At 42.6% G+C, this 14,215-nt stretch overlaps 1 protein-coding gene across 2 annotated transcripts in view; it reads right to left on the bottom strand.

The window, feature by feature from the left end:
- Positions 1-2,742: 2,742 nt before the first annotated feature.
- Positions 2,743-14,215, bottom strand: part of LOC121307344 (ataxin-2-like protein) — a 28,948-nt gene continuing 17,475 nt past the window's right edge. For both annotated transcript variants that reach the window (XM_041239521.1, XM_041239522.1), the window contains exons 10-23: positions 13,675-13,764; positions 12,455-12,607; positions 12,181-12,267; positions 11,041-11,102; positions 9,164-9,420; positions 8,622-8,691; positions 7,935-8,084; positions 5,928-5,991; positions 5,368-5,555; positions 4,872-5,001; positions 4,532-4,653; positions 4,014-4,208; positions 3,645-3,822; positions 2,743-3,236 (exon numbers count right to left, since the gene is read on the bottom strand). In XM_041239521.1, coding sequence (XP_041095455.1) covers positions 3,181-3,236; positions 3,645-3,822; positions 4,014-4,208; positions 4,532-4,653; positions 4,872-5,001; positions 5,368-5,555; positions 5,928-5,991; positions 7,935-8,084; positions 8,622-8,691; positions 9,164-9,420; positions 11,041-11,102; positions 12,181-12,267; positions 12,455-12,607; positions 13,675-13,764 — 1,802 coding nt within the window. In that variant the 3' untranslated portion in view covers positions 2,743-3,180. The remainder of the gene's footprint in view (positions 3,237-3,644; positions 3,823-4,013; positions 4,209-4,531; positions 4,654-4,871; positions 5,002-5,367; positions 5,556-5,927; positions 5,992-7,934; positions 8,085-8,621; positions 8,692-9,163; positions 9,421-11,040; positions 11,103-12,180; positions 12,268-12,454; positions 12,608-13,674; positions 13,765-14,215) is intronic.

The following is a 14,215-nucleotide window of genomic DNA, read 5'->3' as shown; positions in this document are numbered from 1 at the left end:
TCTACCCCTCTGATCTCACTCTGCACACTGATCTACCCCTTTGATCTCACTCTGCACACTGATCTACCCCTCTGATCTCACTCTGCACACTGATCTACCCCTCTGATCTCACTCTGCACACTGATCTACCCCTCTGATCTCACTCTGCACACTGATCTACCCCTCTGATCTCACTCTGCACACTGCTGAAATCTTCACTCTGACTATGAGTTGACCGACGCCCTGTTGACTAGTGGGCGGAGACCCACACTGATGACTACCCTGATCTACCCCTCTGATCTCACTCTGCACACTGATCTACCCCTCTGATCTCACTCTGCACACTGATCTACCCCTCTGATCTCACTCTGCACACTGATCTACCCCTCTGATCTCACTCTGCACAATGATCTACCCCTCTGATCTACCCCTCTGATCTCAATTTGTACTGATGTACGTACCCCTCTGATCTCACTCTGCACACTGATTCCCAACAGCCTAGATCCAGCACTGCATCACAAGCTATATCTTGCCACCCCACTGGACTGATGCATTCTGCAAACTTCTATTAGAATATTGCTTTTTTAAAAATACATTTATTGTAATTCTACCATATTTGGTTTATTTATTTTATTTGTAACTTACTGTATATAAAAGTAATCTTGGGTAAATACTTCTGCTGTATGAATAATAATAAAATAATACTCATCAAGACATTTCCATGTATGTTATCACTAAGTATAATCTGTTTTCTTATTTTAGAGTTTCGGTAGGCATCAAAGTGTTTGTTTTCTTTTTCTGCTACTGTAGTGGCTGAGGTGATTGAAACACCTTTTCTAGTAAGATGCAAGGTTATTGGCTGAATAAGATTTGCTTGAGACTGCATTACCATTGGTTGCAATTTTAGTACCTGCTCCAATTGGCTAGAAACGGTTACACCTTTTTGGCATGGTGCTAGATTGACAGTTGGCAATTCATCTTTCAATTCACTAATTTGTAGGTCAATTGTGGAGCAATCGAGTCACCCAGAAGCCTGTCAGGCCTTTCATATGGATGAATTGCCAAATTAATTTGAATTCATGGAAGAACTGACAAATTAACTCATGAATTGATGGACACCTTTATGAATTGCCTAATTAAACTGGCGTATTTCTGCACAAATTGACTAATTGATAAATAGTTTTGGCACAAATGGTCCTCCATAGTAATCTACATTGGAGGATATCGAAGCACTTCCAATTCTTTGACTGCAGCACAAGAGGGGAGGAGAAAATGACCCAACACTAAACCCAGAATATTTCACCCCCGTCAGACATTTCTAAATCTAACACCAATGCAAGTTATGCATAGCAACAGACTGAATATAGGCACTATAACAGCTGTGCCATCTTCTTAAGTCTTGATTTCGAATCACAAACAACCCCCAGTCACGCCGTACCTGTACTTTACAGGTTACAGCAGGTCTTCACTTTCATGCAAAGGGTGCCATCCAGGGGACAGACTCGGCATCTGTCAGTCTTCTATAAAAGATACTGACTGAGGTCAGATGCACTTTTCTGTAGGGCAACAGAGTATATAATATTTCCAATTGGGGATGTGGAACAAAATAGAATCAAACAAACACAAATGTTATCAGTTGCCTGGCTTCTTGAATAGTGTAACAGACTGCACACATACAACATATTTTTATGCTACAGAAAGCCAGTAGGAGACGTAGGCTGTGAGAAAGCAAGTCATAATTACGAGATAAAAATCAATGACGAGACAAAGTCATAATTATGAGAAAGTGGGTGCGTTAAGTAACCGAGCGACTCAGGAGAATTGATGACCTCACTCAGATCACAGATTAAATCTGCTCTGCAGCTCCAAGCTGCTTTTTTTTTGGTTGCTGCGCTGTCTCAACCAATGAGAACACAGAAGCAAGCAGCATCAGCACATCTCCCCCATCCTCTGACGGATAGCAGAGCAGATAAATTATGGAGACATCATTGTTGAAGTGGTTAAATACCCAGAATTATACAATCCTGGAAATGGAAAATATAAAATACAGTGAACGCTGAGACATTGGGATTTTAATATCTGAAAACCTGGTACTATTTATGTCCAAAATTGTGTTCTTAAATAAATAAAAAGAATCACTTCCATCTCTGCATGGGTTAATGATCTGTACTGCCTAATTTCACATGCGCACGCGCGCGCGGTGTCTCAATCAACAAAAATAGGGCTAAACAGAAATGTTCCTTTCGAAAGTGAAATCTTCACACAGGCATGGCCGTTTGTTACTGCATCGGTTCACAAACGGACATCACGCATTTTGTCTTGCTCAACCCAGGTCAAAGTGTGTCGACCCACATCCTGAGGTGGGTCGCTGGGACCCGGGTACGACCCAGGTATGTGGTTTCACACTACATGGGACTGTGACCCAAGTAGCCAGAACACTGGTAGGAGTGACAGTGTGAAAGGGACTGTAGAATAATTCTAGGGTTAGAAAAGAAAATTCCCCGATAGAGAGAAGAAGCTGTTCAGCCCAATCTGTGCTCGTCCAGTTCCTAGCAGCTGATTGATCTTTGTCAAGTGTTAAAGGATCTCTGTATCAACAACGTAGCTAGGTAGTCCTTGGTAGCCCATTTCATCCCCTCTGTGTGAAGCAGCATCTCCAACACCTCCTCCCACCCTGTGTCCTTCAACAAACACACACTGAATGAAAAGGCAGTTCTGTTTGTTTGGTTTTAGTTTAGTAAGTTTAAAACTTTATTTATTTTTTTTGTCCTTTTTTGTATTTTTTGTTTATTATTTTAACAAAGTAAAAGAAGTCAGTTTTGTATTTCTGTCGAGTCCTTTTTTCAGGTTTGTCTTTCCCATCCGCCTGGGTGTCTGCAGACCAGAACTTCACTCAAGAGGATGAGGAGAGAAAGGGAAGGGGGTGATCGAAACAGGGAAGTTCAAGAGAAGGATGGAGGGGAGGGGGAGGAGGGGGGAAGAGTCTGAAGTTTATAAATAAGTAAAATAAGTCATCTCAAACTGCTTTGAAGTTTTGCAAGGGCAGCACAGTCTGTTTTTCCCTTCCTCAGCAGGGAGGGTCCCTGTTCCTTAAGCAGTCTGGGTGCAGGTCTCTGGGTAGGCTGGCTGTGTGTGGGGGGGTGTTACTCTAGCGCATTCTCGTCAGTCCACACCTATCACCCCCCCCTTATCTCTTCACCCTCAGTTCCCAGGAGGATGGAAGGACAGCTGCTGTGTGGGGACAGGCTGCACTGGAACTGAGAGAAACAAGAAAACAAGCAACACAGATCAATATAACACAACCTTATACAGCACACTTCATTTCAAGGCATCCCAGAGCACTGTACAAAGTTAAACAAAATAAAACAGCTCATGTATACAATACACTCCAGTTATAACCAATTATTTAAAAGCACATTTAAAAAAAAAAAAAAAAAAAAAGGTTTTCAATTTAGATTTAAAACCCAATGTTTCAGCCTGCTGATTGTTCAACTGCTTTCATTTGAAGCAAATTTAATTAACTGACAAAAGTAATTTGTTGCCACTGGAAGCTAATTAACAGTACTGCCAATTGTAATTTCAATCATTGATGTGCTGGAATTGATTAAAAGGGAATGAGAATTAAAAAGCTGCTCAGTGCTGTATTATCAGGAGTTGGTTCTTACCCTGGTGCATGTAGGTGTAGTGCGTGCCACTCTGTTGCCCCCCCTGCCCGGGGTGATTGGGGGGGGCCCCATGCCCTTGCTGGGGGGGAGCATGGATCAGCATGACCTGGGGGTGCCCGTGGGAGCCGGTGGGGTGAGGGTGAGGGTGACCCTGAGAGAGAGCACCCTGAACATGAGCCTGGAACAAAACGAGACCCGTCAGACACAGGGAGAGCAACACAGGCAGCAACAGGGAGAAAAGGATCAAGCTGGAAGAAACAGAGTCAAGCAGCCTTCATCAGTGTTAGTCAAAACTCAAAGAAACCAAGTCAAGCCCAAACAGTGAACCCAGGCTAGCTGCTCCAGGGCGGGAGTAGGGGGTGTGGTTACCTGCGCTAGTTGCCCCAAGCCAGGGTAGCCGTGCTGCAGCTGTGTGTGAATGGCGTAGACCTGCTGCTGGCTGTAGCCGCTCTGGGGGGACTGGGAGTTTGGTCCAGGGGTGATGGAGGGGGGTGTGGGGGTCAGGGCCCCCGTATGATACAGGCCCTGCTGAGGGGGCTGCCCTGAACCCAGACCAGGCTGGTGCTGCAAAGACACAGATAACTATTTGTGAGTGCGACACACACATACAGACAGAGACAGTACACACACACACACACACACACACAGGTATTTATTTTATATAAATCACATACGATGCACAAAGCAGACAGACAAAATATTACACACAGTGCAGCAGTAGACAAATACCATACACATCTATTAACACAAAGACAGATATGATGCAGACACACACACACATACACACAGCACAGGCACAAAGACATAGGAGATGCACAGCTTAGAGGCAATACGAAGGCTGCAGTAATAAGGACTGGGTCAGTGCTGCTCATGCCCCTCCCTCTCACCTGCACTGGGCTGGGTGCCGGGTGCTGGCTTCCTTGCTGGTTCCCAGTGGGGGTGGTGGCTGGCTGGGGCTGGTGGGGGTGCAGGGGAGTGCTGTGGTGAGGGTAGGGCTGGGGGACGGTGGCTGTGGAAAAGACGACAATGCAAATGAATGGAGTTCCAGGCCAGAGAGAGGTTTGTTAAAATGCAAGCTCATTTATTTATATAGCACCTTTTATTCATCTCAGAAGAGCTTTACAAATCAATAAAAATTACAACAAAATTAATAAAAAAACATGAACATAAGACTGGGGTTGCAACTGTGCCGGAGAAAGCCAAGCGCTCCCCTTGCTGTTCCCTTACCGTACATGGCCTGTGGGGGTCCCTGGTCTGCAGAGGGGTACTGTGGGGTGCTAGAGGAAACAAGGGTTTGGGGGTGCCCTCCTGACGTCATCATGCGGGGGTTGCCTCCCTGGAGCATGGGGTACATCGGCTAAAAACAGGGAGGAAGAACAAGGAGTCAAAAGGAGTGCCAAGCCTGGGCTTTAAAATACAGGAGAATCTTTAACACTGGCATCACATTTAAATGAGAGCTACGACCCTTCTTAAATCCATTCTCTTACCTCTTACTAGCTTTATTAACAGGATCACTGCCCCCCCCTTTAAAAGGAGTGCTAAACCAGGCTTCAAACTCCAGTGTGCAAGTGTGAGACGGCTCTAGTCACTGCCGGGTCTGCTGCAGTGGTTTTAGGGACAGTGCTGTGTGCGTGTACAATGCATTCAGTATATGGTACAGTGCACTGTAGTGGTTGCAGGGTGCATTGTGTCAGTATAGAGTACAGCTCACTGTGCATTTCACCTGAGACTGGTAGTGCTGGATGGCCTGCATCACTGCCTGCTGTCCAGGGTATTGCTGGGGGTACTGGATATAGGAGGAGGGGTAGGGAGAAGCCGCCACCAGAGGGGGCCCTGCTGCTGTGGCTGCCTGCATCATGGGTGGGGCAGAGGCTGTGTGGTGCTGATCCGAGCGCTGAGGACCCACAGAGCCTGCAGGGGGGAAGGAGAGAGGCATTAACATGGCAATGCATTACACTGGTCCAGGAGACTATTACACATTATGCTACCTCAGAGGCATTAACATTCCAGTAGTACTGAATAAGCACTACTGAACACAGAAATGAGTCCATTACAATAATACAGGAGTTATTACAGAGCCGAGAGAACACTGCAGTCTATTACACTGGTACTGAACTAGCACGATCAAAAACACAGAAATTAAACCCATTACAGAAATAAGGAACTAGCACTAGAGCCAGTAGGGGCCAGCAGAGACGTTAATATTGGTGTCTATGGCACCAATACCGAGCTAGGGCCACACAACAGAGATGGTGACGCTGGCTCATTGCATCGATACTTTACCTTTGGCTCGTTGGTATTTCCCCTGGCTCACCGCAGACACTGTGTACTGGTACATCTGGTGGCCCTGTGAAACAAAGACAAGAGGAGGGGATAGGAGAGGGACACAAAGGGTAGGGATGGGAATTTGAAACGTTTAACCCTTAGCAGTCCATTTATTCAGCGCGTGTCAGACATGTTGTTTCCAATTTATTTTCATAAGCGCTGTTTATTTTACACGCGCTGTTTAAAAGTATTTTCATACGTAAAACAGGTTTAAAAGGCACTGCATTTCAACAGGACACTCAGTACTGCATCTCCAGCCCCGCCCCACCCCTTGTTTGCTGTATTTATCACATACCTCTTCATAGTTGCGCACACTGATAAATCATCTCCTGATCACTCGTTTTATCACCAATCTTCCTCAATAATGCGATCCAACTCATTTTATTACTATAACATCTCAAAGCTCTGCACGTGTTTGTGTGAGCACTGGATGTGGAAGCAGCTCTCTTTGCTTATGTCCGTGGTACAGGGTCTGTATTGCTCAGATTCACCCCTTTTTTTTTCTCGGCTCCTATCTGTCTCACCTCGGCCATTGAAGAGTTTTCTACGCTTTTTTTTCCCGGAGAAAAAAACGACTATAGACCTGTGCTTGATGTCTTTTTGATGATGTCGAACAGGGTCCGAAATCGGACCAGAAAGGGAAAATTGTAATGTCGGACCTGGTCCGACATAGGCCCGCAAAGGGTTAAAAACGTATAAACTCTGAAGTGGTTAAATGTTGAATAATATGCTAGACGTATAACCAGTCCCATGACAAACTTCAAACACATTTTTAAATTTTAATTTATCATCATACAGTGAGTTGGTCGAGTATCTGACCGAGTGGAGGAATTTGGCATTGCCTTCAAATAGTTTTTCTAATTGGTGCAACAGAAAGATTGACATTGGGGTGGGTTTTATTCTTGGTTGAACCGGCCCTTCATTGGTGCACTCTGTGTTCATGCCGTAGTGAGCGTGGTACGATATGGTATTCAGTCCACACAGGGTAAGAAAGCATTTTTTTCAGACATTATATTTAATAAAACTGCATCTCTAAACAATGGAACGAGGCAAAGCCACGTTGAGTTATTTTGAGGAACCAGATGAGAACAGTGGTATGTAAAATTATACCAGACAAAATTGCTGCACCACACAAGTTCAATGCTTCATTTGCTTTCCCCGTTTATAGCACCGATCTCTAAACAGTACAGTTGATAAAACAATGCATTGGAATCTGCATTCGATAGATTTTGTAACATCCTTAGCACGTAAGCTATCTAAAACCATTGTAACATCGACGTCACCATAATAATTTAAAAATATACTTTAATGTACAAAAAAACAAGACCAACTTATATTTACATTTCTTTTTTTTACAAATCACATAGTGTCCATGTGTAGTGAGTTATCGAGTCATGTTTACCTGTTAATGATTCTATTTTTAATGTTAAGTTTACCGAAAGTTTTTCTGTTTTAGGTAACCCGCTTTCAAGTTTCAAAAAAATAAGATGGCTTTTTTAAATATTGGTGATATTTCTAGCAATTCACCACTATAAGATCGTTAAGTTTATTAAAACGTGCAAGGGTGACTACCATTTAAATCAACTAATGCCAATAAAATTAACCGATCAAAAATTAGAAACTGGGCGACAGTCCTAACTTCAATATATACGTGTTTTTCTTTACGTTGTAGTTCAGTCTTTGCAATGTTAAAACATTATTTGCTTATTTAGGGTTTCTTTGCTTGGAAAATACTAACCAGGGCTGTCAGTATACATCACAAAATAGTATAAAAGAGTGCGTGTACGTAGACACCTGCACAGCACTTGTACGTTCATAACGTACCAAAAGCACATCCCTAGTAGGGGGTGGAGACATCCCCCTGGTTCTCTCACCCCGTCACAGCCTCTCTCAAACCAAAACCCCAGGACTGGGTGCAGCAGGACTAGAGAGTTTCTAACCCTGCACACTCACTCAGCCTCTCACCTGGACAGCAGGTCCCATGTGAAACTGATAGACGTTGGAGATGTAGGGGGTGTTGTAGATGCCTCCCTGGTTTTGGGGGGGCAGGACTGTGATCGAGGGGCTGGGCAGAGTCTGGGGTCGAGGGGGAGTTGGGGTGCTTGTCTGCTTCGACTGGAATCAGAAGAACAAAAATAAATAAATTAAACCAACAGACAAATGAAAATGCATCGTGTACATTAAATTAACATAAAAAAAGCCTAAACTAAGTGGGCATTCCTGCTAATCGAAGGCTATTGTACACGAGTAAAACAACTTGTTACAACGGGATATAATTTTATATTACAGTAATAGTACAGAATCGTCTGCTGCCAGTTATCTAGCAAGATTGCCAGCTGCATCACACTGTTACAAATACTATAAAAAACAACATTGTATATTCAAAGTCTTAAATAAAATTTGAATTTCTAAAATGTTCTTAAAACATTTCCAAGATTTATTTTATTCCTTGCGAACATGACCTAATAGAACTAGCTCCACTCACAACAGTGCAAAGAATGTTAAATGCATGCAGTCAGCATCCACACATTCCTCATAATGTGACCTGAGATGTTTCGCTTTTGAACATTAGAAAAGACTTATTTAAAAATGTTAGTCATTGAAGTTACTGTTGAAGCTAAGACCTGACAGCCAGGAGTAAAAAGGACTGACCACAGGGAGGACAGATTTGTTGGGGTTGAACTCCTTGGCATTCGGGTTCAGTGTGGATTTCTTCACTTGGCTGAAAACAGAAAAGGAGATGGGTGTGTGTATTAGCAGGTGAATGGCTTGCCCACTGGAGCTCCAAAGCATAGTCGTGACTTTATAACTACACCGTACACAATAATGCCAAGTCAGACTACACAAACACACACTGGTTTAGACACTGCGAGCAAGGAGTTAGATCACAGTTCTGTCGCCCAAACAGAGAGAGGACTTCCCCTCATACAATATTCTTTATTTGCAGCTATAAAAGGGAAGAACAATTAATAGATCAACAAACTCCTGATCATTTCAATAGACTATATTGAAAACATTTCTGAACCCCAGGACTGGGTGCAACAGCAGGACTAGAGCGACTTTCTAACCCTACTCAAACTCCGGGCTCCTGATCATTTCATTATTATTATTAATTCATTGGGGACTCCCAGGACTGGCTGCAGCAGGGAGTGTGAGTTTTAAGCTCCACTATACTGTACACCCCTGTCACTCACTCTGGTAGGCCTTCTGGTCTCTCTTCACTCTCGCTCGGAGTCCTGGCTGCTGCAGGTGTCCCTGGAGATTGCCTGTCTGCAGAGGACTCTGCCTGGGGTTCAGACAGGCCCGACTGCTGCCGTTGATCAACTGCCTGGACAGGTAACGACTCCACAGAACTACCACTGCTATCCCTCTGCTGGTTTGGGTCAGCAGAACCACTGCCAACGTCCTTTGAAACAGGCTCGGGATCCACAGCACCACCACTGGATTGCAACTGGAATTACAACAGCAGTTCAGATGCTACAAAGTAACAGGTCAGAAGTTTTCAAAATATTGAAAGAAACATTGAAGTGCATTTGGTGGCAAAAATGACCACATTTGTATTGGTTCATAGAACAGAATTTATAAATTACTGTATTAAGATACTATGCAAAAGGAAACCAATGCATTAATGAAGTCTGAAAAACACTGTACAGTGTTTCTTTAAATAGGGAATTTGATGGGGTAACTCTGTACATTTACTGTAACGTAGTATGAATTATACTTTTCTTCTCAATTCAAAACAACTCAAAACATTTGCGTATTTTTCAAGGGCTTTAACCCTTTGCAGGTGGCCCATTATAACGTCGATCGAATTCGACAGATGATGCAATTGCTTACTAAGCAGTGGGTGAGAAGTGGGTGGTTTATTTTTATTTTTTTCAAGGAGAACGCTGTTTTATTGATTATGGATAAGACTTAAGAGTTTAGGACGCACCATTTTTAATCATATTTTTCTTAACAGTCCTGTGCTAGGGTGCTTTATACAGGTTTGAGTCTGTTGCTGGGTAAGAGAATTGTGGTCCCTGGTCGCGTTAGACAAGTGGTCGCTTAACACACACAAATATCATTGGGAGGAAATTAACAGTGGTCACTTAGACCAGGTGGTCACCGAATAAATGTGGTCGCATGAGCAGGTTTGACCAATTATTATAAATTTAGTATTTACTTATTTATATTGAAAATGTGTTTAAATATTTTACAGACAAAGTGCACTGCAAGTATTTTTTTTAAACAAGTTGTTAAATCAGAAATGTACATATATATATATATATATATATATATATATATATATATATACTTATATATATATATATATATATATATTCTATATATATTTGCTGTTGCTCATATGCGCATATTCTAACAGATGTACATAAGTATACAGACAATATTTGTTATGAATTATTTTAATTAAAAAAGGCTAAGATGTGTGTGTTTTTTCTACTTGGGTTTTGCTTTTTAGTTAAATTAAGATTTTACTTAATGTCAGAGTGTAACCCTTGCTATGTCCAGGTTCTACAGACACTCAGCTTTTCAAAAAGGTATCACACTGTATGCTTTAAATGGATATATACATTAACTCGAATAAGTTAAAACCTTGCCAGTCACTTCACAAACAGGTACAAATGAGCACCTGTCAAACAATTTTGTATAAAATCAAGTCCATACATGATTTCAGATTCTAGTTCCTGCGGTGTGTGGCTACCACTGACAACTTAACATGTTTTCAGTAGGAGATCAGTAAATTACACTTCTGGACGTTTCTAAAGAAATTTATTTAAGTGGATTTTTAAACTTGTCACATTCCAATTAGGTCAGCGTGGGTATACTTGATCACAGAATGACATCATGATTTACTAATCTGCACAGCAACAGCTTTTTAAAAATGTACAATACTGTATACTTGAAGTAGATATTTGGTCTGGTACATGCTCTTAAGTTAGAATTCACAGCCTATAAAAATGACAGCCGAAAATGTAACATTTACAATGGAAGTTGGATACCTGATACAATGTAAACTCTGAAGCATGCAAGACATGCCTGCCCTTGGGCGCAGTTATCGAAATCTTACCCGGAACTCTTTACCGAATTTCCTCAGCTCCTCCAACTGGTTCCGATGGTGTTCCGTGGGGGCTGAAAAGAAAATATAAAATTAATAAACCCCTGATGCCATGTTTATAAACAGTGTTAAGGTACATGGATGGCAATAAGACTCCCACTGCACATCACTTTGATCCAGTCCTGGTTTTACTACAGGAGTTTAATAAGACACCTGAGCTTGTTATTACCTATACACACTGTGGCTAATCTCTTGGTAAAACCTGGTTATGGGTAAAACTGCTGTGCAATAGTAGTTTTACAGCATTTCCACCCATGGTTACTGTGGCTCCCAGTCCCAGGTATTACAAGACTTGAACGGATCTATTCCAGACACAAACATGACATTTTTCCAACTAGAACGGACCACAGCTACAATGATTGAAATGAGATCAGGGTTCTCCCCAGGCCTTTTTAGCCAGACTGGCCTGCCAGCTGAACAATCCTGAGCCATCGTCTCGCAGATGCTACTGTGCCTTTAACAATAAGGACCGATTCTGCTGCTAGACGACTAGATGACTTGCGTAGACTAGGTGGGGGGAGGGGGGGACGTGACAGCTGTATTACTTCTTGACACTATTTAACTAGAGAGCTGAAGGGGTGGGTTTTCCGTTAACACTTGAGGCTGAAACAAAGACTGCTATAAAAAATAACCGATTACTATCATAGCAAAAATAGTGACGATGAATGTGGAAATTACCAAACAAATGAATGAAAAAGAAAAACAACCCGACTTTAGTCAACGAACATTAGAAGAACCGCAAGAGGGGGACAGTGTGTTCAAAGAGACATCTGTATAGTGCGTGTGATGCTACGTGGGAAATAAAATAGAGATTACTTTACAAGGAATTGAGCGGTACAATGTGCAAGCTCTGCCAGAAACAAAAGATCCTAAAGGATCTGGTTGTAAATGGAGTAGTGTAGCCCGTGTACGAATTACGGTGGACTATTACTCACTCGACTTATTATTCAAAGTTTATAATGCTCTTCGATTCAGATATACAGAATTCTTGGGGAGAACCCTGGAGATGAAGGACTCTGGTATTGCCACGAATTCAACAGTAGGTACTGCAGCCCTGTTCGTAGCCCCAGTGCTTGTAATGGCCCCGCTCACCTTTCACGCAGGGCTTCGTGGTGTCAATGCCATTTCCAGGACTGTCCAGAGTTCTGTCTTTTACTCCAGAACTGATAATCTCATTAACTGCAGAGACACAGAAACACTTGCCAATAAAGAAAATATTAAAAAATGCACCTCATTAGCACAAAGTTCCCTTATCAGACTGCTTTTGCACTTCTTCATTTTGACTGAATATCATTTGCAACGCACTCAAAGTTAGAAGTCTTTAGTTACTTTGCTTTAAAAGTAAACAATATATTTTGTGTTTTACCGTCAACATTGAAGGTGGGGGTGGGGGAGGGGCCAAAGGGCTTGCTGGTCACTGTGGAGACGGGGGTGTTGTCAAGGTAGGGAGGGGTCAAAGGTGAATCCTGGGTGGAGCCAGACTTGAGGGAACGGGGAGGAAAGGAGGCACGAGCCACACCTAGAGAGAGATTTGAAAGACTGTCCTCACAGAAAGAAGTCTCCAACAGTATAGGACTTTTCTTCACCTCACAAATTCAAGCTAAAAGTACATGCAGGGTCAGGGTCAACTTCAATTCCCAGTCCCTTTTAAATCAATTCCAGGACATCACTGATCAAAATTGCAATTAGCACTACTCTGTTAAAGACCTTCTTGCAGTGGCAACAAATTACTTCAACTGAAGCCACACAGTCAATGAAATTGTTCAACTGCTTTCGTTTGAAGCCAATCACAACAACTGTGTCTCTAAAGTATAAATTCCAATTCCGTTGAAGGAACGGGAATTGGAACTCAGACCCCAACCCTGGAGTACGAGGGTGTATAAGATTGAATGTCTGCTTATGAGAGACCACCAAAATTAAATTTCTCATGGAAGCTGTTTCACCTTTAACCCTTTGCGGTCCTATGTCGGACCAGGTCCGATATTCTGATTTTCCCTTTCTGGTGCAATGTCGGATCCTGTCCGACATTATCAAAAAGACGTGAAGTACAGGTCTCTAGTCGTTTTTTCTCCGGAAAAAGCCGAGAGAACCACTCAATGGCTGAGTGAATCCGAAAAAAAAAAAAATAAAAAATGGGGCGTGTGTGCAATAGCCCTAGCAGCTACACCACAGAGACAACCAAACAAAGGAGGTAGCTGCTTCCGCATGCAGCGCTCAAAGAATATCGCAGCTTTTTGAAATGTTACAGTAATAAAATAATGACTTTGATCGCATTATTGAGGAGTTTGGTGATAAAACGAGTGATCAGGAGATGATTTATCAGTATGCACGTCTATAAAGAGGTATGTGAAAAATAAAGTGAACACGGGGTGGGGCTTGGCTGGAGGTGCAGTACTGATGTCGCTTAGCATTGCAATGCCCTTTAAACCAGTTTTACTTGGAAAAAATATATACTTTAAACAGCGCGTGTGAAAATAAATTGGACCTGTTGTGCCTGACAGGCGCTGAATAAATGGACCGCAAAGGATTAATGGAACCAGCAGAAATGAACGACTGCCAACCCCAGCGAACCCCCAATCTCTGTACCTGCGCTGGTGGCGGTTCCTGTGGGGCTGGGGGTAGGTTTGATGGTTCTACTGGCAATTCTCTGGCTTTTGGGAGACATGCGTGATGCACCTGTGAAGAGAAACCAGAACCTGGTGAAGAATATTACAAACCCAACTCCACTCAAGCGAAGCACATCAATGTTCTGTCTTCACAAGCATTACAGTGAAGGCACTAACCATACTGGCATAAAAAAAAAAAAAAAATTTAACAGAACATGACACTTAATTTAAGTGCAGGTGTGTGCCCTCGTTTACAGTGTTTGCAGCATGCCATACGATTACTGTATGCAGACCATTTGGTAACTAATAAGAAACAGAGTACACTGTCACAGCCAATAAAACTACTTCATTAAAAATAACTTAACACAGCATTTTCATTATACCAAATGACCACTACGGTCGCCTGTGCCCCTCACAGGGATGTCGCGGTGTACCGGTTTTACAGTAAACCGCGGTATAAACTGCCACGGTTTCGAAACCGCACCTATTTTTTCTAGATCACGATTACAGAGTTCACACGG

Source organism: Polyodon spathula, chromosome 55 (assembly GCF_017654505.1).
Source record: "Polyodon spathula isolate WHYD16114869_AA chromosome 55, ASM1765450v1, whole genome shotgun sequence".
NCBI lineage: Eukaryota > Metazoa > Chordata > Actinopteri > Acipenseriformes > Polyodontidae > Polyodon > Polyodon spathula.
Note: the sequence above shows the minus strand (reverse complement) of the source record. Positions and strands in the feature narration are given on the sequence as shown.